Source organism: Grampus griseus (assembly GCF_964374135.1).
Source record: "Grampus griseus genome assembly, chromosome: 11".
Classification (NCBI taxonomy): Eukaryota; Metazoa; Chordata; class Mammalia; order Artiodactyla; family Delphinidae; genus Grampus; species Grampus griseus.
The window spans coordinates 92,486,755-92,509,998 of record NC_139005.1 but is presented as its reverse complement, the minus strand read 5'-3'; the positions used below and the strand labels follow the sequence as shown (position 1 = coordinate 92,509,998).

Sequence of the window (23,244 nt, the reverse complement as noted above, 5' to 3'; positions counted from 1 at the left end):
CCCAGGGGCCGTCTTGGGCCCGCCCGGCCTCTTTCCAGAGGGCTCTCTGTCCGCTGCTCCCTCTCAGGAGTTCTGGCTGACGTCCTCGGGGGCGGCGAGGACCCCTGGAGCCGCCGTTCCCCCTCAGGCCGCCTCTCGGGGCTCCTGGGACGAGGGGGCTCTGCTCGGCTCCGCCGGGCCGGTTCTGCCTGCTTCGCGAGGGGCTTGGTTACCTGAGGATGAGGTGAGGGAGTGGGTGAGGCTCCAGGACCTTGACTGGGTGGTGTCTGTCTAGGAGGACAGGAAACTGGGGTCTTAGCCAGGCTTCAGGGAGTTGCAAGCTCTGTCCTCACGGCAGGCTGGATTAAAGCAGGTCAAAAAGTACCTAGGGTCTCTGGCTTCCCTCCCTGGGGGTGTCAGCCCTTCCCTCTCACCCACCTTCCTCAGTTCCAGAAAAAGATCTGCAAACAGCTGCTCACTTTCCGGACTTCCCCCTCCCCCCCAAGATATTGATTCCAACCTGGGCTATCAGGTGCCGGAATTTCCACCACCAATACTCCATTCACACTGGGTTGGGCCCTGCCATCTAAGAGTTTCTTTAAAAATACCAATCCCCACCCTGGAAGAGACAGCCCTTAGAGCTGGACTGACGTATGGGGAGGTTTTCCCTGAAAACTTCTCAAGATGGCAGGTGCCTAATGGAGGACGGGGGCAGCATGGAAGGGCCGTCTTCAGGATGGACTGATGGGGTCTGGCTCAATTTTGCTGGCTCTTTGGGAGAGGGAGGAGCTGGACGCCCATGATTGGGACTCTGACCCTTTCGTAAAGAACCTCCCTTCCCAGGACCCCCGCCCAGCACCTGGGGGAGGGGAGAAGCTGTGGCTCACCCCTTGGGGGTGCAGGGGCCCCGGGCAGGCTGGCAGTGCTCACCTCCCTGCTGAGGGCAGGGCTGGACTGTCTTCGGAGAGGTTGGCTCTGAACTTGGCTGGGCCGCTGCGACCGCCCCTCATCCCGGGTCTGGAAGGCCCCCGGTGCCTCGGACTTCCTATGAGCAAACGCACCGCCCCTCTGAGGGCCCTTGGGACAGCCCCACTCCCGGCACCCCAGCTCCTCTACTCCCACCCCCAGTGGAAGAGACGTAGCAGATCCAGGGACCCACCACAAGCTCGTTGAAGGGCCTTAAGTGAGGGAGGATCCTTTCAGGGCCTCAGTTTCCCCTTCTGCAAAATGGGGATAGTCGACACTGCCCTATTCTACCTGCCTCATGGGGCTGTTGGGAAGATGAAATGAGAAAAGGGGTGGGCAAAGGTCGGGGAGCTCAGCCTTGGCCTTGACCGCCTCCTGTCTCACTCAGTACTTCCTTTCTGGCCGCCACCCCACTGGCAGCCCACAGTTCACCCTCAGACAAAGGCTAGACTGGTCCTTGTGGGAATTAAGATTTATTGAGCACCTACCGTGTCGCAGGCAGTGTGCATGCGTGATCATAATGGCAAACATTTATGGAACACTTCCTGTGTCCCAGGCACTTGTACTATCTCATTTCAACTCCTGCAATCCATGAGGTGGAGACAGGAGAGGCAGAATGACATATGCCCCCATATTCCATTCTTTCTGCCCATTTTCTGTCCACATGGTAAATTTTGGACTTCCCAGGCCAACCTGTTCCCCTCAGTACTAGCTGCAGCCCTCTAGCTGTTGGTTAAAGAGCTCTTAGCAAGATCAGAAGGAAGAAACATCCTCTTTTCCCCACAACTCCAGAAAGGCCAACATAAAACCGCCCATGCAAATGTCATTTCTAAAACACCCAGATTTCAGGCATTGTTGCCACGTCCGGCGAAGACAAGCTCTAAGCTGTGGAAAGTCCCTAGTTCCAGCTAGTTGTCTTGCTGAATAATCGTTAGCCATGGCTATTAATATTTAACGTGACATCTCTGTTGAAATGTAGGAACGTTAAACAGAATCTGGGTACATCTCTCCCCTCCCGTGTGTGAGGGGGTCAAAAGAAAAGACCTAACCACTCCACTGGGTACTTAGGATATTTATTGCAAGAGGGTTTGAGAGTCAGACTTCATCTAAATTGGCAGATGGAGCTGTGTCTCTGGTGGCTGAACCAAACCAGAAGGCTGGGAAAGAGGACCAGGTGCTGACCTTGACCCAGCCAGTGAAACAGGAAGAAGAACCTCTCCTCAGGTCTGAGCCAGGACCCATACCCTGCAGTCTGCCTCCAGCTTGGGGACTAGGCTGAAACTCTGCAGGGGCTTTAGAAAGTGAAACAATTAAGGCCTTGGGCTTTGTTCTTGTCTTATGGCTTTTGCCAATGTTATTGGAATCAGATCCATAAACTAATTTGATTTTCTAGCCATTCTTAGCATTGGACTCACAGGAAACCAAAGTTCCCTGCTCTGGAGTAACTGTTTCTAAGTTTGACGGCTGCCTGATCAGGTTCAATTTTTAATCCAATTTGAAGCGAGAGAGTTTCCTTGCTTTGTGAGATCTGATGCCTTAGAGTGAATTTCCCTCAGAACCGGGGTGTAGGAGCCTCTGCGAAGCAAAAACCCCAACGTTGACTAGGTGGGGAGGATAATGGCAGAAACTACCCTGTGCAGGGTGGCGAGGCAAACGTGCGTTCTCTTCCGAATGAATGCATTTTCCATATAAACTCCAGCTTGTTCAGTGAGCATTCCGTCTGAGAAGGTTCCCCCCGTGTGGAATGGAGAGAGGGGAGAGAACTCAAGAAAATTCTGAGACTTGGACAGAGACCCAGCCTCCTGATGCTGAAGCAACAGTATTTCCTCGGGCCACCTGTTCCTGAGGGTTGGTGTGGCTCTGCACCGAGGATGACAAAGAAGCTTGGATGGGCTCTTCCACCTCCAGAGGGTATTAAAGGACAGCGACCGTCAAGTCAGGTAAATTCCATGAAGGCTCTGTTTTGAATTCAAGATACTAGGAAATGCTTATATGATTCTAAGACAAGAAAATCCAAAGGTATCAAGAGGGCAGGAATGAAGATATCGAGCCAAAATTCCTAATGCTTTAATGTGATAATAGCCCTTTAAGAAAAAACGTCCAGCCTCAGTTAGAGCAATGCTTGAACAGAGTAGATGCTCAATAAATACATGTTGAATGAATGAATGGGAGAAAGTAAGAGTACAGCTCTATAGCCACCCACTCATAAATTTCAGTCTGTCCCTTAGAGATATTTAAGTAGGTTTTAAAATTTTATCTTCAGAGGACGAATGGTTTTCTACTTGGAAAAAATGCCATACAAGAGGGAAAATTTTAATTACTCAGTAGAGTCGTAAAGCCTTGGTTAAAAGCAAATAATCTACTTCACCAAAATATATATGCTAAATATGCAATTTTTATATATCACTCATACCTCAATAAAGCTTTAAAAAAAAGGTAAATCTACTTCAAAGAGAGCAAAATGAATAGAAGTATCTGTGTAAAAACAATTAAATGATTAATAAAAGTATAAATATTCCAGACTTCTACTATAAACGCTTTATCTCTCTAAAAGTTAATTACGGTAAGAAAAAAAAAGAAGGAAAGAAAATTTAACTTTGGTTCAAAGACGCTGCTGAGTCATCAGGTAAAGTCAAAGGTATGCAAATTGACATCAGACCAAAAATAGTCATCATAAAAGGCCAAAGACAAAGGGGATTTTCAGGGTAGTGAGACTATTCCGTGTGATACTCTGATGGTAGACACACGTCATTATACATTTGTCTGAACTCAGAATGTACATCACCAAGAGTGAACCCTAATGTGAACTATGGACTTTGGGTGATAATGTGTCAGTGTAAGTTTATGGATTGCAACAAGTGGACCACTCTGACGGGGGATGTTGATAGTGGAGTAGCTGTGCACGTGTAGGAACAGGGCGTATATGGGAAATCTCTGTACTTTCTGCTCAATTTTGTTGTGAACCAAAAACTGCTCTAAAAAAACGAAAGTATTTTTTTTAAGAGAAAGAAAGAAAGAAAGAATTACACTAATGCTGGAGACCACAAAGGTTGTCGCCTGGGTTTTAAATGGATAAAACTTACTGGAAAAGGAAATTTGAAGAATAAGAGATAAGGTTTCTCGTGCAGATTCAAATCTAAGAGAAAATGTTTTCTAAGGAACAACAAAGAGAGGAATTGTGGATGCAAAATATTACCCACTCCTTAGGGTGATGGAAATGTTCTAAAATTATGTTGTGGTGGTGGTTGCACACCTCAGCCTCGGTAAATATGCTATAATTTATTGAATTCTACACTGAAAGTTTTGAGACTTTCAGACCTATGTTTTTTTGTTCTCTTGAACTTAGCGAATGGAATTTCAGCCCTGATCCTTAAAGACTCTGAGGCTGGAACTGCTGGAGAAAGAAATCTCAGCCGGATCTGGAGGAAACATTTCTCCTCCCCAAGACTGGGGAAAAGCAGACGTTCTGCTGGGTTGTAAACACCCGCATGAATGGAGCCACTGACCAAGGAGACTTGTGGGATTCCTGGACTTCAGGTGCTGTCGCTGCGTCCCAGGAAAGGAATATTTAACCTCTAAAAAAAGTCTGTCATTCTGTGGGTTCTCTTATTTAAAATATGTGGCTCTGGCCATACGTTTTAAATTGACATCTCTGTTTTCGGAAATGCAAGGGACCTGTGAGCTTTCTTCTTTAAGGCAGAAAAAAAATCTGGGACACTTTCTTCTCCCTCACATAAGGTGTAAAAAATAAATAAATAAACCTGTGACTCTGGATCAAACAAAGGGTTTGAGAATTTAACCTCATTTAAATTAATGTACTAATGTTCTAATTTTACAGATGAGGAAACTGAGGCTTAGGTAGATCACTTTACCACATCACACCAGTTGGCGAATGGCGTTGACCCAGGATTTGAACCCAGCCTGCCTGACCCTGGTCTTCGCTCTTACTCTTAGGCTATGCACAATATCACTTAATTGTCAAAAACAACTCCTAAGGTGCGGAAACAGGTGAAGTGATTTGCCTAAGGTCACATAGCCAGTAAGCGGCAGGGCGGGGGCCTAAACCCTTTCCTGGTTTGGAACCTAAGCCTGTGAACCTTCCACCTGTCCTGCCGCCGCCGAGCCTCCGCCCCAGCCCACCTGGCTGCCCCAGCCCTGGGCTCACCTGCGCTCTTGCCCGAAGAGGCGCTCCACCTCTGCGCGGCCAGGGCTGCGGGTGCGGCCCCCGTTGCTGCACTGGGGCCCTGGCTCCCTCTGCGCCAGCCTCCTGGGTGGGGGCAGGTCGGCCAGCACGGTGTATTCCTCCCTCTCCAAGTTGTGCCTGGTCTCACCCGGGGGTGCCGAGCCCCGGGAGCCCCCCGAGCTGCCTGGCGGAGGTGAGGGTGCCAGGAGCGCTAGGTCACTGGGCGGGTGGCGGGGTGGAGAGGAGGCTCGAGGGGCATCCCGGTGCCCTATGCACACTTGAGGGGGCAGCACTGGGGAGCCACGCAGAGAGTCGGTGGAGGGGGCCAGGCTCTCCATGCTAGTCCCAGTGGGGTCCTGGAAGAAGAGGGAGGGCTCGGGGGCCTGGCGGGGCGGGGACGAGAAGGAGGGTGCATCACGGTGCCCAATGCATACAGGGCTGGGGATGTGGAGGCGCTCGTGCAGAGAGTCTGTGGAGGGGACAAGGCTCTCAGTGCTGGCCCTGGGGAGATCCTGGAACAAGAGGGAGGGCTCTGGGGCTTGGCGCGGCGGGGAGGAGGCCCGGGGTGCGTCACGGTGCCCGATACACACAGTGGGGGGGAACTGAGGAGGCTCGTGCTGGGCGGACTGGTTCTCAGCATCTGACGTGTCTGGGAGGAAGGGAAAGGGGTCAAATTGGGTGTGGCGGGGGGGTGAGGAAGCCCGAGGGGCATCCCGGTGTCCAATGCATACGGCTGGGGGCATATAGGGGGGGTCATGGTGGGGCGATTCACTCTCAGATGCGTGGGGGTCTGGGAAGAAGGGAAAGGGGTCATGCTGCAAATAGCGAGGAGGCGAGGAGGCTCGAGGGGCATCCCGGTGCCCAATGCACACAGGGCAGGGGGGCTGGGAGGGCTCCGGAGAGGTCTGGGGTGCACCGCGGGTAGCAGGGTGCAGAGGCGAGGAGGTCCGGGAGGCACTGTGGTGGCTTGGCGGGTGGGAGGAGGAAGTGGCCCGGGATGGTGAGTTGTGCTGGGTGGGGCTGGAGGAGCGCTGGGGTGAGTCACGCTGAGCTGGTCTGATGGGAGATGAGGTCTGAGGCCTGTCGCTTTGGGTTGGCCGGAGGGCAATGGATGCCCAGGGAACCTCACTTTGCTTGGAGCGAGATGGGGAAGAGGTTCGGGGGCCATCACCCTGGGTTGGCCGGAGGGGAAAGGAAGCCCATGGAATGTCTTTGTTAGTACGATGGGGAGAGGAATTCCTGGGATTGTTCCGCTGAGAGGAACGACGGGGAGAGGAAGGTCCGGGATTGTCCCGTTGGGTGCAGCCCTGAGAGGAGGAGCTTCCTGGGTTTTCCCGCCGTGAGGAAGAGGATTTGGGATTGTCCCGTTGGGCACAAGAGGTTTTGGGGTTGTCCCTTTGGGTAGAAGAGGTTCTGGGAGTGTTCTGTTGAATACAAGAAGGTCTGGGGTTGTCCCTCTGGTGAGTACAAGTAGGGACAGGAGCTTGAGGGCTGTCCTGTTGGGTAGAAGAGGCTCTGGAGTTGTCTTGTTGGGTGGCTCTGGGGGGAAAGGAAACTTGAGGATTATTTCGTTGGGTGGACGAGGTTCTGGGGTTGTCCCGTTGGGCGACTCTTGAGGGAGAGGATGCTCTGGGGGTGTTCTGTTGCGTGGAAGAGGCCCTAGGGGTATCCTGTTGGGTGGACGAGGTTCTGGGGTTATCCCGTTGGGCAACTCTTGAGGGAGAGGATGCTCTGGGGGTGTTCCGCTGTGTGGAAGAGGTCTTGGGGGTGTCCTGTTGGGTGGACGAGGTTCTGGGGTTATCCCGTTGGGCAACTCTTGAGGGAGAGGATGCTCTGGGGGCATTCCGCTGTGTGGAAGAGGTCTTGGGGGTGTCCTGTTGGGTGGACGAGGTTCTGGGGTTGTCCCGTTGGGCGACTCTTGAGGGAGAGGATGGTCTGGGGGTGTTCTGTTGCGTGGAAGAGGCCCTAGGGGTATCCTGTTGGATGGACGAGGTTCTGGGGTTATCCCGTTGGGCGACTCTTGAGGGAGAGGATGCTCTGGGGGTGTTCCGCTGTGTGGAAGAGGTCCTGGGGGTGTCCTGCTGGGTGGATGAGGTTCTGGGGTTGTCCCGTTGGGCAAGTCGTGGGGGAGAGGAGGCTCGGGAGGTATCGAGTTGTGTGGAAGCAGAGCGATGGAGAGAGGAAGCCTGGGGGGTGGTACTTCGAGCACCACTCTGTGGTGTCGCGGGAGAGACCGGGGTCAGCGCCGACCGGTGCCGCTCCAAGAAGTACGCGCTTTCTCCCCGGAGCTTCGCCCAGTGCTGTCCGGCGCTTCGGTTCCCACCACCAGAGCCTAGAGAGAGAAGAGTTAGGTTCAAGGTAAAGGCAGAGGTCTAGGCAGCTCCCACAGCCTACCTTTCTTTGTCCCCTGGGACAGATGATTGGGGCACACCCCACACTGTCTCCTTAGAGGACCCACTTTCCCTATCACACAACTCCACCCCTCTGAGCAACAGATTGGAGGAGGGCTTAGATGCCACTCTCAAGCTGATGTCAGGAATCTGAAATTGAAAACCAGGATGACTCGGTCAAAGTGGGGTGGGCTCTAGAGCCGAAGGTCACATAGTCTGGGGGTTCACGAACAAGTTAGAAAAGAGGCAAACTTGTAAAGAGCAGTTTTGAAAATAGTCTGTGAGGGACTTCCCTGGCCATCCAGTGGTTAAGACTTTGCCTTCCAATGCAGGGGGTGCGGGTTCAATCCCTGGTCGAGGAGCTAAGATCCCACATGACTTGCGGCCAAAAAACCAAAACATAAAACAGAAGCAATGTTATAACAAATTCAATAAAGACTTTAAAAATAGTCCACATTGGGCTTCCCTGGTGGCGCAGTGGTTGGGAGTCCGCCTGCCGATGCAGGGGACACGGGTTCGTGCCCCGGTCCAGGAAGATCCCACATGCGGCGGAGCGGCTGTGCCCGTGAGTCATGGCCGCTGAGCCTGCGCGTCCAGAGCCTGTGCTCCGCAACGGGAGAGGCCACAACAGTGAGAGGCCAGTGTACCGCAAAAAAAAAAAAAAAAAAAAAAATAGTCCACATCAAAAAACCTTTAAAGAAAAGAAAAAGAAAGAAAGAAGCATAAAATAGCCTGTGTGACCCAGAGAGGGAGAGCTGGATCGAATAGCAGCTACCAACAAATTTTCATTTCTGTTCTACTTCCTGCAACTGGATTCCGAGAAACTCCCCCCTCTCTTCCAGTGAGACTTGTGTGATCGCTCTAAAAAGTTCCTTTTGTGAACCAGCAGCATTGGCCTCACCCGGGGGTTTGCTAAGAAATGCAGAATCTCAGGTGCACCCTGGGTGCACTGCATCAGAATCACATTTTAATAAGATTCCCAGGTGATTTGCATGCACGTTACAGTTTAAGAAGCCCTGATCTAAGGGATTCATGTAACTTCGCTAATCAGTGACCCCCTCACAACTCCCATCCCCATGAAGGGGCCGCCATGATCATGGTGTCACCCTACACCCCCCTCAGTCCCTTGGTCACCAAGCATGTGGTGGCCACCAGCTGTGTGCGTGTCCCTGGGCTGGTACTTCAGGAGAGAAGTAACGGGTATTGTGGCCGTGTCTTGAAGGAGCCACGACTGCATTCATTAAAGTCCGCACTTAAGAGTCCCTCTTCTCTGGGGAGTTGCCTGATGGCCTAGTGGTTCGGATTCTGCACTTTCACTGCCTTGGCCCAGGGCTCAGTCCCTGGTGGGGGAACTGAGATCCCACAAGCCATGCAACGCGGCCAAAAAAAAAAAAAATGGAAACCCTCTTCTCACACTTTGAAACCTCTGCCTCCTCCAAACTCTCTGAGCTGGTGTCACTGAAGTCTTGAGTTTCCAGCACCCATCGAGGAACTGGAACCATGCACAGAGCAGCACTTAAAATTTGCGCTGTTGGGAATTCCCTGGCAGTCCAGGGGTTGGGACTCGGCGCTTTCACTGCCGAGACCGGGATCTAGGATCCCGCAAGCCGGCGATTGGGCCAAAAAAAAAATTTGCCTTGTGGTTGCGTGATGGTCTGATGCCCCACGACGTTCCAAATCTGCACGCTCCTCTCATCCACCTCTTCCCACCTCCCCGCTCTCAGCTACCCTCCTTTCTCACCTGGATGGTTGCAATAGCCCCCCAACAATGTGCACTCTGGGCCCAAGGTCATCACCCATCCAGGGAGATCCTTTCCAAAAGCAAATCTAGCTAGATCACCCCTGCTTACAAGGAGAGACGAAAAGCTGTCACAGATGGGAGAAAACTGAAAGACATGGTAACTAAACACAATGTGGGATCCTGGATTGGATCCTGCAACATAAAAGGGCCATGTGTGGAAAAACGGTGAATCCAAAGAAAGTCTGTAGTTTAGTGAGTAGTATTGTTACCAGTGTTAATTTCTTAACATATATTTTTTTTAATTTCTTAATTTTGATAATAGGGCTATGGTTATGTAAGATGTCAACACTGGGAAAACCCGGGTAAGCGGTATAATGGAAACTCTCTGTACTATCCTTGCAACTCTTCTAAAAGATTAAAAAAAAATGCAGGGCTTCCCTGGTGGCGCAGTGGTTGGGAGTCCGCTTGCCAATGCAGGGGACGCGGGTTCGTGTCCCGGTCCGGGAAGATCCCACGTCCGCGGAGCGGCTGGGCCCGTGAGCCATGGCTGCTGAGCCTGTGCGTCTGGAGCCTGTGCTCCGCGTCGGGAGAGGCCACAGCAGTGAGAGGCCCGCGTACCGCAAAAAAAAAAAAAAAGCAAAAACTTCAAGGGCTCCCATCTGCACTTGGAATAAAATCCAGGCATTTCCCATGTGTGGCAAGGCTCTGCCTGCCCCCACCGGCCTCCCAGCTCCCTGTGGGTAGGGGCCTCGCCTTCTTGTTTATTACTGTGTCTACTGGGCTTAGGAAAGTGTCTAGCACACCATAAGTGAGCAATAATATTGTGCCACCACCTTCCAGCTCTGAGTTGCACCTCGTCCTGGAGTCTTCCCACCCTTTGAGCATGTGCACTGGCTGAGATGGCGTTTACCACCACTCCCAGTGGCTCACAGCTGGGTCAGCACCCCCAGCCCCGGTTTCTTCCCTTTCCCACCCATCACAAGCATCCCTTGGAGCCTGGCCCACCCAGGATCTGACTTCATTCCTGCAGCCCCCTTAGTGAGCACACAGGGCAGGCTGTGCAGAGGTTCTAGGGCATCTGTGTTTTGTCCCTCAGCTAGCCGGGCTCGGCACAGCCTGCCCCATGGAGTGTGTCTGCAAACTGAGAGGTGCCCCGAGAGGGATGTCAAGGCATTCCCAGCATCTTGGACTTGGCTAATTCCCCCCAGGCCGTGGCCTCCTGCTGCAATTTGGGAACCTGCCGCCAGGCAGACAGTGGTGACTGCCTTTGATCAAGCAGGTCACATAGTGAGGGTCCCCCCACCCCACGGCCCCTGTGTTTAAGAGCAAGAAAGCAGGGATTTAGTACAAAACCCCACCAGCTCTCAGGCCATTCGCACTGGGGAGGCGCTTCTTCCCATACACACTCTCCCCAGGGCCTGATGGGGCAGGGCAGTGGAGGCTGGGGTGCTGACAAGATCTGATGAATGTTTTTAAAGGATGGCTCAGCTGCTGGGGGCAGAATGGACTAAAGGGGCCTGGCAGAAACAGGAGATCTGAAGGCGCTGTGGCAATAACCCCTGGTTTGGTCGGGGAGCAGTGGTAAAGATGGCAAAAAGGAGACATATTTGGGGTGTGTTTTAGAGGTGCTGACCAGAATTGCTGCTGATTGGATGTAAAACGTGAGGAAAGAGGAATCGGGATAACACGAGATTTGGGACCTGAGCCTCCGGATGGGTGGTGACATAGAACAGATTGGAGGAGGAACAGGCTGGGAGGGAGGGTCAGGTTACTGGTGGCCCCCAACACCGGCCTCCTCTGCACCCCCTTCTCCTACACTCCACATGCTCCTATCACCCCATCTTTCTTCTCTCCTCCAACCTGCCACCTCTGCCCACTCCTTAAGGCTCTGCAATGGCTCTTCCTTCTGTTTCTGAACTTAGATCTCAGCTACAATGTCGCCTCCCCAGAGAGGCCCTCCCTGTCCACGGGCCACTTGCTCTCACAGCCTCCTGTCTAATTGTCCAAAAATCAGTTCCCACTCTCTTGGACTTGGAAAAGATGCCACGTCCTCCCCCGTGCAACACATGGGGGCACCTGGCCAGTTTGCCCCATGCTGGGATGCTGAGTGGCCACTTGGTTAAGGTGCTGTCTGCCAGATCTTCCCATCCTAAGGGTGCCTTTTCCCTCTGTAATCGATATGTAATGTGAGGGGCGATACTCTGAGACCGTGTGAATATACTGTTCCCTGACAACCCTTCACCCAGGAATTTAGCATCAGCCGGTGATTCATGCCTAAACCAGTTATCACTACAGTGGCTGCAATGGTCTCCTAAACTGCAAAAGTCTCCTCTGCCTCGTCCTGCTTCAATTCATCCTTCACACCTTGCCCTAGTGAAATTCTTAAGGCACAGGACCAATTACATCGCTCCCCTTCGCAAAAACCTCCTGTGGCCCCCTGCTACTTACAAAAGAAAGTCCAGACTCCTTGGCTAGACTCTAGAGGCCCCGCATGGTCTGGCCCAGCTATATACCACCATCTCTGCTAAAGCTGTGCATACCAGGATACTCCCTTTTCACACCTCCATGCCTTTACCCAGCTGTTTCCTCAGCTACAGTGCCAAGTCCAAAAGGTGTTCCTCTGAGTCCTTCCTTGGCTGGAATGAAGCTCTTTCTCCCCGGACCCCGGACCTACCCCGACCCTCACCCCCAGCCCTTCTCACAACCCCGCACAGCTGTTTCTGCCCTTCCTCTGTCCTGAGCTGCTGTCTGTCATCTCCCATCTGTTTGCTTTACTGGATGATGAGCTTTTCGGGGCAGGGACCATGACTGGCTCTTCCTGAATGCCCAAGGTATCTAGCATCAGGTCTTACACATGGTTAGTGCTCATGTGTTTGATGACTGAATGCTACAGGAGCCGTAGGAAGCCAAGACTGCCTTCTGGGGTTAGGACATGGATGCCCCGCCCCACATCTCTAAATCCTGATGATGCTGAAGACACAGACCAGGAGGCAACACAGCGCAGTAGTGATGGAGGGCCCAAACTTTGGGGGTCCAGCATCCTGGGTTCACATACCAGTGAGGCGCCGACCAGTGTCATGGGCATCTGTGGGCTTGGCCTGACCAGCAGCCTTCTGCCTTTCTCTGGAAACAACACCTCCTTGATTTCCTTTGAGCCATCTCCTCTCTTCCACTCTCAGACCATGAAGTTTGAACAGGGGATTGATCCCATCCCTGATCTCCAGGTTGGGCACATGACCCATGCTGGGTCCCAGGGAGAACCCTTCCTGGGACTTTAGCTATATCTATAGGGAAGATTGTGCCCGCTTACTGTGGGAGTTGAAAATTAGGTAGGATACAGCCTGATACCGCTGCTACTCATCCTGCCACCATCAGGGGAGGATCTGAGAATGAAGAGAGAAGAGCAGACACCAGATTTCTGATGCCATTTGCATACCTGGATCCAGCCATGCCCGAAGGCATTCCTCTAGACTTTTACTCAGCCAGTTTCCATCACTTGCAACCTGAAGATCCTGACCCACCAGTTGCAAGATGATGTATTTAAAGCAGATTGCATGGCACATTGCCTGCTCCATAATTATATGGGGACCGTTACTGTTATTAAGACTCAAGCTGTCAAAGTAAGATGTACCCAGGGGCCCACGCAGCCAGAGAAATGGTTATCTGGTTCCCAGGCCCCTGGCCATCACCACACCTGTGGTCACAGGGACCAACCTGGCCTGGCAGAAGGTACTCACCCTCCTTTCTCTGGCCTGCAGTGTCTCCTCCTACAGGGGACCGGGTGAGGAGAGGAGGAGCCCTTCGGGCACTGTCAGCCCTTGGCCCCTCCTGTGGCTTCCGTGGGATCATCACGGTGAACTTGTCCCCACTGGGGGCCTCCTCTTGCCTCTCAACAGTGTCCCAGTCCTGCCAGGGAAGGGGAGGAGAAAGCCTGTTTGGAGAGCAAGGAGAGAGAGCCCAGGGCCTGCACTCCCAGCATGAGATGGATAGATGGAAGGAAAGGGAATTGACATTGCAAGACCACCTGCTGTATGCTCAGGACTGTGCTGGGCTCTTGGAAGGTGTGAACTCAGCGAAGGTTCAATCAACCCTGTGCAGTAGGTATGTCCCTTGGTGCTAAGAACTTGCCCAAAGTCACACAGCTGGGAAATGGTTTATATGGGAGGGGACTTGAATCCAGGGTAGTCAGACTCCGTGTGGTAGGAGGGCCTTCGAATAGCGGTCCCTGCCCCAGAGACACCCCCAGGATCCAGAGAGAAGTAGGTGAGTTCAAAGTCTAGCCCCAGGGGCTTTCCTGGTGGCGCAGCGGTTAAGAATCCTCCTGCCAATGCAAGGGCCACGGGTTCAAGCCCTGGTCCGGGAAGATCCCACATGCCACGGAGCAACTAAGCCCGTGCACCACAACTACTGAGCCCGCATGCCACAACTACTGAAGCCCACGCGCCTAGAGCCTGTGCTCCGCAACAAGAGAAGCCACAGCAATGAGAAGCCCACACACCACATTGAAGAGCAGCCCCCGTTCAACAAAACTAGAGAAAGCCCGTGCGCAGCAACAAAGACCCAATGCAGCCAAAAATAAATAAATTTATAACAACAAAAAAACCCCTGAAGTCTAGCCCCACCACTGCCCAGATGTGTGGCCTCAAGTAAGTCACCTCCCTTCTTTGAGCCTCAGATTTCTTGCCCCAAAACAGGGACATAAAACTCTCCACCTCAGAGTCGGGTGGTGAGCCTTCCTGAGACAATGCCTGCAGGGCTGGGTCGTTTTATTCTGAATCTTATCATTTTCCCCTGGGGTCTCCTGGATAGCTGGCCTCTTCTGTCCCGGGACAACACTTTGAGGGTCGCACGTCCCAAGAAGTTCCCCTGAGTCTCCTCTTCTCCTGGCTAAATAGCCCCCCGCCCTTGCCAGGCCCTACAGCCGGCTCCCTTTCCTCTGACCCTCGGAGATCTATGCCAGGGCTGGCCATGGGGCTTAGCCGTGTGTGACCAGGGCAGGGCCTAGGTCCAGTCCCACTCCTGATCTGGATACCACACCCAACATCCCGGCCCTCCGTGCACTGAGAGTTTTTGGCAGCTGGAGCCCATTGACGATGCACAAGCTCCCTGTCAACTGAAACACCTGCCTCCACCTTTTCATAGCCAGACCCTCAGCCCCCTGGGCTGGCCCTGCAGAGCCCCCGGTCCCTCCCAGGTGCATGGTCTGGGGCAGCCCAACATGCTGGCTAAGGCTCCAGAGGACCTCGGCTCCGTTCCCTGTTGTGAGAGGCTCAGCCCCGTCTGGGGGTTTGCGTGGGACCCCAGGGCTGGCCCAGGGGCAGACACCTGCTCTTGCCCTGGCCTCCCGCCCCCCTCTCACCACGGAAGACGAGTCGCTGGTATCATCAGGGGCTTCGCAGTCAGAGCTGGAGCTGGTGCCAGAGTCAGGGCTCTCGTTGAAGTTGCCGCACAGGGAGGAGGCCAGGCCCTCCAGGTAGGGTGCTGCCTCGGGTTCCTGGCTCCTGGGGGTGGCTGTGAGGCCCTCTGCAGGGAGCCCTGTTGATGGGCCCCTGGGAGAGGAGACAGACCCATGACTTTTTCCCTCAAAGTGATGGGAATTAAGGAGTAACACCCCACCACCACCCAGGTGCACACACACCTCACTTTTGAGTGGAGGAGGGAGCTAACACCGAGGGCTGCCTGTGTTCTGCCCTTCACGTGGGCTGCCTCGTTTAGCTCCAACAGCCTCCCTTCGAAGAGAGTGTAAAGATTCCCATTTTACAGATGAAGAAACTGAGGCTCAGAGAGGTCAAGGGACTGGCCAAGGTCACAGAGCTAGGAAAAGGCAGAGATGCACTGTGAACCAGGGCTGTGGCCTCAACCCCCACCATGTTACTGGAGCAGGAGAGAGGACCCCAAGCTCTGTAAGACTAAGACAGAATCATGCTGGGCTAACAGGGGGCTTTGAGAGGGAGCAGGGGGGCTCCAGGGGCAGTGACAGGGCCACCGGTCTGGATGCCAAGGGAGGGAGCTGTAGAGAAAGCCCTGCTTTAAAGAAGCCAGTAGGTTAGAGCTGGCAGTATCCCCAAAAAGTGACCCACAATGGACACCAAGGGGGGAAAGTGGTGGGGAGGTGTGATGAACTGGGAGATTGGGATTGACGTATATACACTAATATGTATAAAATGGATAACTAATAAGAACCTGCTGTATAAAAAATAAATACAATTCTAAAATTAAAAAAAAAAGAGTGACCCACAAATTGGCCTATGAGACAGAAATGAGTGATGACCCTTAAAAGAGGTCTGTGATCAAATAAGTTTGAGACATATTACACTCTTCTCCTACCTTCCCCACCCAAAAGCACAGTGCATGCTAGCAAACTAAAAGCTCTGACAAGTCCTGCAAAAACAATATTCCAATTTGTTTATACCAGACTTTCTGAAACATATTTGACGGCAGAGCTGGTTTTTGTTTTTTGTAAAATAATGCCTACCTATGAGGAACACATGTTCGCAAAACAATGCTGATTTGATTCAATCCCTCTTCTTTTTTAAACAGGGAAACTGAGGTATAAAAAGAGGGAATAACTTGCCCAAGGTCCCACAGCCCATCAGGAAAGGAGCTGAAGCTGGAACCCAGGTCTCTAGACCCTCAGCCATGTCCTCCCAAGGCACCATGGCCCCAAAGAGGGACTTCGGTCCAACTTAGGCCCCGGGGTGGAGGGAATTCCAGAGCCTAGGGGCAGTGCATGGTCAGGTAGGTGGGTGATAAAAAGCGCCCCTGGGCGCTGAGACTGTTTAATCTTTTAAAGCAGTGCAAAGGGAACCAGGAAATGTGAGTGGCCTGTGGGCCATGCCCACAGCAGGGTGGGTGCACGCGCTCCATCCCCTGAGCTAGGGCCCATGGAACATGCCCACTGCTGCCTGTACCCAGGCCGAGTGGACTGACCATGTGACCCACGACAGCAGCCATCACAGACGGAGGCTGCCAGCATGAAGGGGTGTGGGGTGGGATGGGTGAGGGCATCCAACCCCGGGAACCCCTCCTCAGGCCCCAGGGTTCTACCCACCTTTCAGGCCCTGGCCCAAGGCCCGAACCCACCACAGACTGGCAGTTGGAGGTCGAGGCACCGAGCGGGTCCTCAGGGGCGGCTGGGCGGCGCGGCAGGTCGCAATAGGGCGCCTCAGCACTTGGAGGGCTCCCGGGCTCCTGAGACAGAGTCGGAGAGGAGGCAGCTCGTCGCCCACGTGGGGGCTCCCCTCCCCCTGTGCAGCCCCTCCCCCCACCAGGCAGTGTGGAAGAGTCTCCAGACAGCTCCTCCTGGGATCTCCACTTCTCAGGGAGAGCTGTCCATCAGACTGGAAGTGCTCCTTGGGACCCAAGCTGGGGGCTGGCAGAGGTACAGGTTATGTGCATGCGCACATGTCTACAGGTATGTGTTCGTATAAATTCCTGCGTGTGTGCAAGTATGCGCATGTGCACGCATGTGTATGCATGTCTGGTGGGTACACTGATGTGTCTGTTTGCATAAGTGCATGGACGTTTGTTTATATGTGTTTATAAACACACGCATTAGCATACCCACCTGACTTGTGTACACGAGCAAGCACGTGTGTGTCGGCACACAGGTATGAGTCTGTGCCTGGGGATGTGAAGGGCACTAAAGGATCCAAAAGGGTCTTCTGTTGCCAGAACTCAAGGATGAGGAGGGAGAGGGAGGATTAAGCTAGTCCGGAGGATGAAGGAAAGTGTCTGAGGCAGGAAGAGGTAGTCTGAGGGAGGAGGAGATGGGAAGGAAGACCTTGGAGAAAAGGAGAGATGTGCGCTCCTAAAGGAGGGCCGGGGCCTCCAGGGCTGGAAGGTCAAGGCTCCAGGGGTTGGGGTCAGGGCCCCCGAGCTGGCTGAGGGTTTCTCTCTCCCTCCTGCCCTGAGCAGGGCCACACCTGCGAAGGCTGGTGCTGGGCTCACCCGGGGGAACGGCTGCTCGCCTCCGGGAAGGCCCCCCCATTCCTCCCCACCTCCCAGGGTGGCAGGGCCCTCCCCCCGGTGAGGGGGACAGCGGCCACGGCACCCTGCACCCCGCCTCCTCTCGGATTACCTGGGCGGCGGGCTCCGGCAGTGGCGGCTGGCGGCTGTCAGCACCCTCGTACCCGGGGGGCTCCAACTCAGGCCCCCACGCTGCTGCCCTCCCAGGCCCCGACTCTGGGCCGAGGTGGCGGCAGCCGAGGCAGTGGAAACCTTAGAGGGGCCGGCTGCGGGAGCAGGGGCCCCTCATTACTGTTTCATAAGCCGGGGCCCAGCCAAGAACAATGCAGGACATGAAACCGCAGGAACCCGATCCTCGCGGCTCACCTGAGAGCGGGGCCGGGCGGGGGCCTGGGCCCGGGCTCCCTGGGGACCTTGGAGCCCAGAACCGGGGCGGAGGCCACAGCCTGGCTGCAGCCCTGGGGTGGGCACAGAGTCTCCGGGTTCCAAGAAGGCCGCCACTCTGGGACCTGGGCAGTGCCAAGGAGTGGGGCTGGGGTGTCTGCCGCGCCATCCAAGCCAGAGAAGGAAGGCCCTTCTGGATTCAGTTTCGCCCCCTGCCCGGGAGCCAGATTCTGATCAGCGCTCCATAGCGGGAGGTGTCAGATCTGCAGCCCGGCCTGGCGCCTTGGCTACCCTGGGGACCTTGCCGCGTGAATAAGGAGGGAGCGGCACTCTGGGCATCATCGAGGGGTCCCAGCCCAGCTGGGCCCGGCAGGAGCCCCAGCCTGTCGTGGTACCTCCTCCCTGCCTTCACCTCCAGCCCCCGTCACTACCCACCATCCACACGAGTAGGCCCAGCAACTAATCCCCAGCTCTGATTTCCTGTCTGGCGGGTCAGCACGGGCTCTGGCCTCAGACAGTCATCAGGCCCAATCCTGGCGCCTCCACTTCCCAGCTGGGTGACCTCAGCCCAGTGACTTCCCTCTCTGAGCCTGGTTTCCTCATCTACAAAACGGAGGTGATTAATGGACCCACTCCCTAGGGGTGTTATGAGAATTAAATGAGTTAATATGAGTAAAAGGGCTTAGAACACCGCCAGGTCTGTACATCTTAAATATAATAAATAATATAAAAACATTCAATAGAATTTTATTAGTGTTAAGTCAATAAAATGTTAAAGACACTTAAGAATAGATGCATTGAAAAGGAATGTATGGGGCCTGGCATACAGCAAGACCCTCCCCTCTCCATCCAGAACCTGGCCATGACCTGGTCTAGGCTGTGTGATTTCCAGGGATAAGCCCTCCTCACGCCTCCCAGCCTGGGAGACTCAGCTGAGAGCAGAGCAGAGATGCATCCAGAGCCCAGGATCATGGGGAACTGGAGCAAGCTTCTGGGAAAGGTTTGCTCTGTGACCTGGGGCCCTTTCTGCATTTTCTTTTTCTTTCTTTTTTTTTCAAATAAATTTATTTATTTATTTATTTTTGGCTGCATTGGGTCTTCGTTGCTGCGCGCGGGCTTTCTCTAGTTTCGGTGAGCAGGGACTACTCTTCAATGCGGTGCGCAGGCTTCTCATTGCGGTGGCTTCTCTTGTGGAGCGCGGGCTCTAGGCGCACAGGCTTCAGTAGTTGTGCCACATGGGCTCAGTAGTTGTGGCTCACGGGCTTAGTTGCTCCACGGCATGTGGGATCTTCCCGGACCAGGGCTCGAACCCATGTCCCCTGCATTGGCAGGCAGATTCTTAACCACTGCGCCACCAGGGAAGTCCCTGCATTTTCTAACATAGGTGAAGATGTCAGAACTGGCTCTAGCCCCAGGTGATACCTTTATCAGGCCCCTCAGGGATGAGTGTGTGCTGGAGTGTAATTAAGGATCTGGCTGGGGGATGCTTTTCTAACACACAGATTTTGGGACTCTATGTGTTTGAAACTGTTCATCCATGAGCAGGACTTTCATCAGCGCCAGATCCTGATGACTTGAAAGCCTCTATCTCCTGCAGAGGTCTGGCTCCTGAGCTCCTCATATTAAGTAAACTCCTCTCATCTCCAGTGTGTCCCCCAGGCACCTCCCACTCACCACCCCAAACAACTCCAAACGGGCCTCCCATTCCAAGAACTCTGCCTCAGAAAATAACACAGCAGTCAGCCATGTTCCAGCCTCTCCACGTTACTCATTTACCAAATCCTTTAGATTCTCCTATTCAGTTAGTTCTGAAATGTGTCCATTTGTCTCCATCTCAAAATCTCCAGCATCAGGGACTTCCCTGGTACTCCAGTGGTTAAGACTCCACGCTCCCAATGCAGGGGGCCTGGGTTCAATCCCTGGCTGGGGAACTAAAATCCCACATACCGCAGCTAAGCCCGTGCGCCACAACTAGAGAAGCCCGCGTGCCGCAATGAAGACCCAGTGCAGCCAAAATAAAATTAGTTAATTAAAAAAAAAGTCTCTGTCACCTCTGATATGAGTAATTGCACTTTTTCCTCATTGGTCGCCTTGTTCACTCTCACTCCCTGCTGTCCATTCTCTGTCCTGCAGTCAGAGTGACTTCTGAAAATGCAAATCTGATCACATCACTCGTCTGTTTAAAATCTTTAGTGGCTGCCCATGCGTCTCAGGAAAAAGTCCAAGGTTCTCAGCATGTCCACAAGTCCCCACAGGCGGTGAGACCCAGCCCCCACCCCATTCTCCATCCTTGGCTTCTCTCCACCCTCCAGTGTGCCTCCTCCTTGCTGCCTCAGGGGCTTTGCACTTATTGTTCCCTTCCACTCCTCTTACCCCAGCTTCACTGGCGATGCCCTCCCAGCCCTTACCAAGCAGTTAAAGTAGCATTTCCTTCGAGAAACATTCCCCGAATGCCCTATCATTTACCCTCATGCCACTTGCTGCTCCTTTACAACATTTATCACAACCATGATTAAAAACTTATTTGCATGATTACTTTCTTAGTCTCCATTTCTCTTGCTAGACTACAAGCCCATGAACCAGGAACTGTGTCTGTTCTATTTGTCACTGTTTCCCCAATATCTAGCATAATGCCTGGCACATTTTAAGCACCGATTCAATATATGTGAACACATGAGCTGGCCCAACTGGTCTCAACTGGGAAGTGGTGGGACTGAGACTAGAACTCAGACCTGTCTGAATCCAAGCTTCTCCTCCTGTTCCAGGCTTGCCATCTCCCCACCCACCGGGAGAAGGTCATTTGCATGGGAGATGGACTCAAAGGGATTTCAGGCAACTGCTCCCTGAACTTGGGGGTGAGGGTAGGGGAGCTGTTTTTGGAGGTATCAGGACAGGTAGAAAAGAATCTCCCAGGTTGACTCTTCTGGTCGGGAAGGAGGAAGAAAGGAAACGAATGTGTATCGAATTAGCCACATGTGACTTGGGCTAAGCAGGGCCAGATGCCCTGGGTGAGAAGACTTGTTGCCCCACTTTACCCATTAGGAGAGTGAAACCAGAGCAGTCAATGACCCAAGGTCACACAGCGGGTAAATGGCAAACCTAGGACTGGAACTCTGGTCTGCTTGGCTCCAAAGCTGAACAGCAACTCGCTTATAATGGCCACCTCTTAGAGGCTAACGCCTGCACGGAGATGGCGGCCAGGCTCAAGGGGAGCCTCGAGTCTCACTGAGAATGACACAGAGCCATGAGGGGGTCAAGGCTGCAGCGCCCTTGGAGATTCACAGTCCCGTGCTTCGCATAGCTCTGGGTTTACTCGGACCAGGGCTTAGCCTGAAACCTCATCCTTCACAAAGTGAGAAAATGCCTCCCCTTTCACTCCTTCCGTACCTTCAAGGACAAAGTCTCCAGTGGATGTGTGTATCTTTAAAGGCTAACACCTACCAATCTCCCTTTTTAACAGAGAGACAGCAGGGCTCAGGCTCAGAACCTTGAGCTGACAACACTCTCTAGTTAGAATTTAGTGACATTTCTGGGTTGGTTTTTTTTTCCTCTTTTATTCTTTCCTTTGAACCTTCTATATAAAGAATATGATTCTAGTTTTCTATTTGTGGTGGTGATGTAAAGTTTTGTTTCAATATAAGTGAAAAAATGCGTATTGATTTAATGGACAGTACGGTAAGTAATAGGTTATATGAGGCTTGGCAGAAAAATCATAAGAGCAGGAGGAGAATAACTGGCATTTGGGAAGCATTAACATGGTCCCACTCATTGTACAGACTGGGAAAACTGAGGCTCTGACCACAAGGAAGGTCAGTGTCTGAGTTCAGCTGCAAGTTAGTGGCCCAGCCAGGCACCCCCATCACAGACTCCCCTGTCCCAAACCACCACTCAGGAAAGCCTGCCTACCTGATGCCTTGCTCTGTGGGCCTCCTCAGGGTGGAAGCAGTTTTGACAGCATCTCTGGGCAAGCACATTAGCTTCAAAGTGGTCACAGGGGGCATTCCCAGCCACCCCCTCCATATCAGTTGAATCAGGCCAGGGCAGCTCCTGCAATCCGATGGTGGGGCCTGGGAAGAATTAGGGGTCGGGGGGAGGCAAAGACCAGCTGACTGGCTGGCAGCCCACCCGGACTCCAGCCCCAGCTTGCCCCCAGACCGCCAAGGACCAAGGAAATGAGGTTATCCATCAATTCTTTCACCTGGTCACTTATTCACTCAACAAACACTCATTAAGCACCTCCTAAGCACCAGGCACTCTGCCAAACATTTGACACGTGATTTCTAGTCGTTACTGCAGTGTTGCTCAAAGTGTATTTTGAGGACCCTGCATTAGACTCAGCTGAGCTGCTCATAAAATGCATATCCCCAGTTCCTTCCCTGATCCACCCAGCCAGAATCTCTGGAGGTGAGGCACTCATACAAGGCATTTATACAATGCATTTTATACATGTCTCCTAGGCGATTCCAATGCACCCCAAAGTTTGCGTACCCTTGCCTTACAGTTATCCTGCACTGTAGATAAAATTAATGCTAATTTCAGATGAGGCAACTAAGTCTCACAGAGATTCCATAACTTGTTCAAAGGCCCAGTGGCTGAACTGGATTCAAACCCAGTCTTTGTGCCTCCCCATCCTCCCAGAGGTGGGCGTGAGGGACACTGGATCACACTGCCAACTCACACAGGTCCCTTGGGAAACCCTGAGAGTGAGGCAAGTGGCCAGCCAGGTATTTTCAGAACTGAGGACAAAATCATGGATGAAAGTGAACAACATAAGGTCACTCTGCGAGTCTGGCAGAGCTCAGCCAAAGAGAACCCCTGGTGTTGTGCTGAGCACAGGGCTCTTCCTCTGGGCGCCACTGAGGGCTCCAACCCCATGCCCTGGCGGGGCGGGGGAGCCCCGTCAGAAGAGCGACTTGAAGATGCTCTCCTCACCCCAGCAAGCGGGGTGGAGTGAGAGGAATCCATATCCCCAAATACACATGCACCTTACTGTGACCCCAGGTCGTCTGCTCATACCTGTCGAGTTTCCTCCAAAGCGTCACAGGGGATCTGGCCTTAGTTGCCAATCTTGGCGGAGAGCTGGGGAATCTCACATCCTCCCCTGGGGCAACCAGGGAGAAGATTCCTGGCTCCTTCACCATCAAACCTGAGGAAGTGGCAGGGCACGGTGGAGGCTGGGGGCACCACTGGCACTTCAGTGGCCCCGGGGTCTCCAATTCTCCCCGAGCTGTTATCTCCCTGCGTCGTTCCCTGTTCCCAGTAGTGCAGAGAGTAGGCATCCGTCCTGCCCAGCCTGGGCGGTTCCTTCCCAATCCCGCCACATAAAGGAGCAACGCCTCGGACTGAGAAAGCAGCTTAATCCCCTGTGGGCGGGTGTGGGGTGCTCTTATACACATGCCCCTCACTGCTCCCGCTTCCCCCTCCCACCCCCAACCAATTGGCTGAATCCTTCTCTAAAATGCACTTTAGGTGTGGATATAACAATGAAAAACCTTCAGCGGACATGCATGCCCCACCCGGGGAATGGACCCCTGGACCTCCCTCCATCCAGCTAGTCAGACAGTCCCTCCTCGTGTCCCTCAGCCCTCTACCTTTTCCCACTAGCCTTTCCTCCCTCTCAACCTTTCCGCTCG

At 53.4% G+C, this 23,244-nt stretch overlaps 1 protein-coding gene and 1 long non-coding RNA gene across 2 annotated transcripts in view; one reads left to right on the top strand and one right to left on the bottom strand.

Moving 5' to 3' along the window:
• The window catches only part of TRIOBP (TRIO and F-actin binding protein), a gene marked incomplete at its 5' end in the record, with an annotated part of 63,079 nt that extends 41,448 nt beyond the window's left edge, over positions 1-21,631 (bottom strand). Inside the window, 7 exons of the mRNA XM_082666069.1 lie at positions 29-212; positions 910-1,024; positions 5,111-7,460; positions 12,997-13,165; positions 14,619-14,808; positions 16,311-16,450; positions 21,518-21,631. Of these exons, the coding sequence (XP_082522195.1) occupies positions 29-212; positions 910-1,024; positions 5,111-7,460; positions 12,997-13,165; positions 14,619-14,808; positions 16,311-16,450; positions 21,518-21,631 (3,262 nt within the window). The remainder of the gene's footprint in view (positions 1-28; positions 213-909; positions 1,025-5,110; positions 7,461-12,996; positions 13,166-14,618; positions 14,809-16,310; positions 16,451-21,517) is intronic.
• LOC309829816 lies at positions 1,468-4,680 on the top strand. Its single transcript, XR_014297433.1, has 3 exons — positions 1,468-2,169; positions 2,645-2,885; positions 4,292-4,680. It is a non-coding gene; the product is annotated as an uncharacterized lncRNA (long non-coding RNA).
• Positions 21,632-23,244: the final 1,613 nt, after the last annotated feature.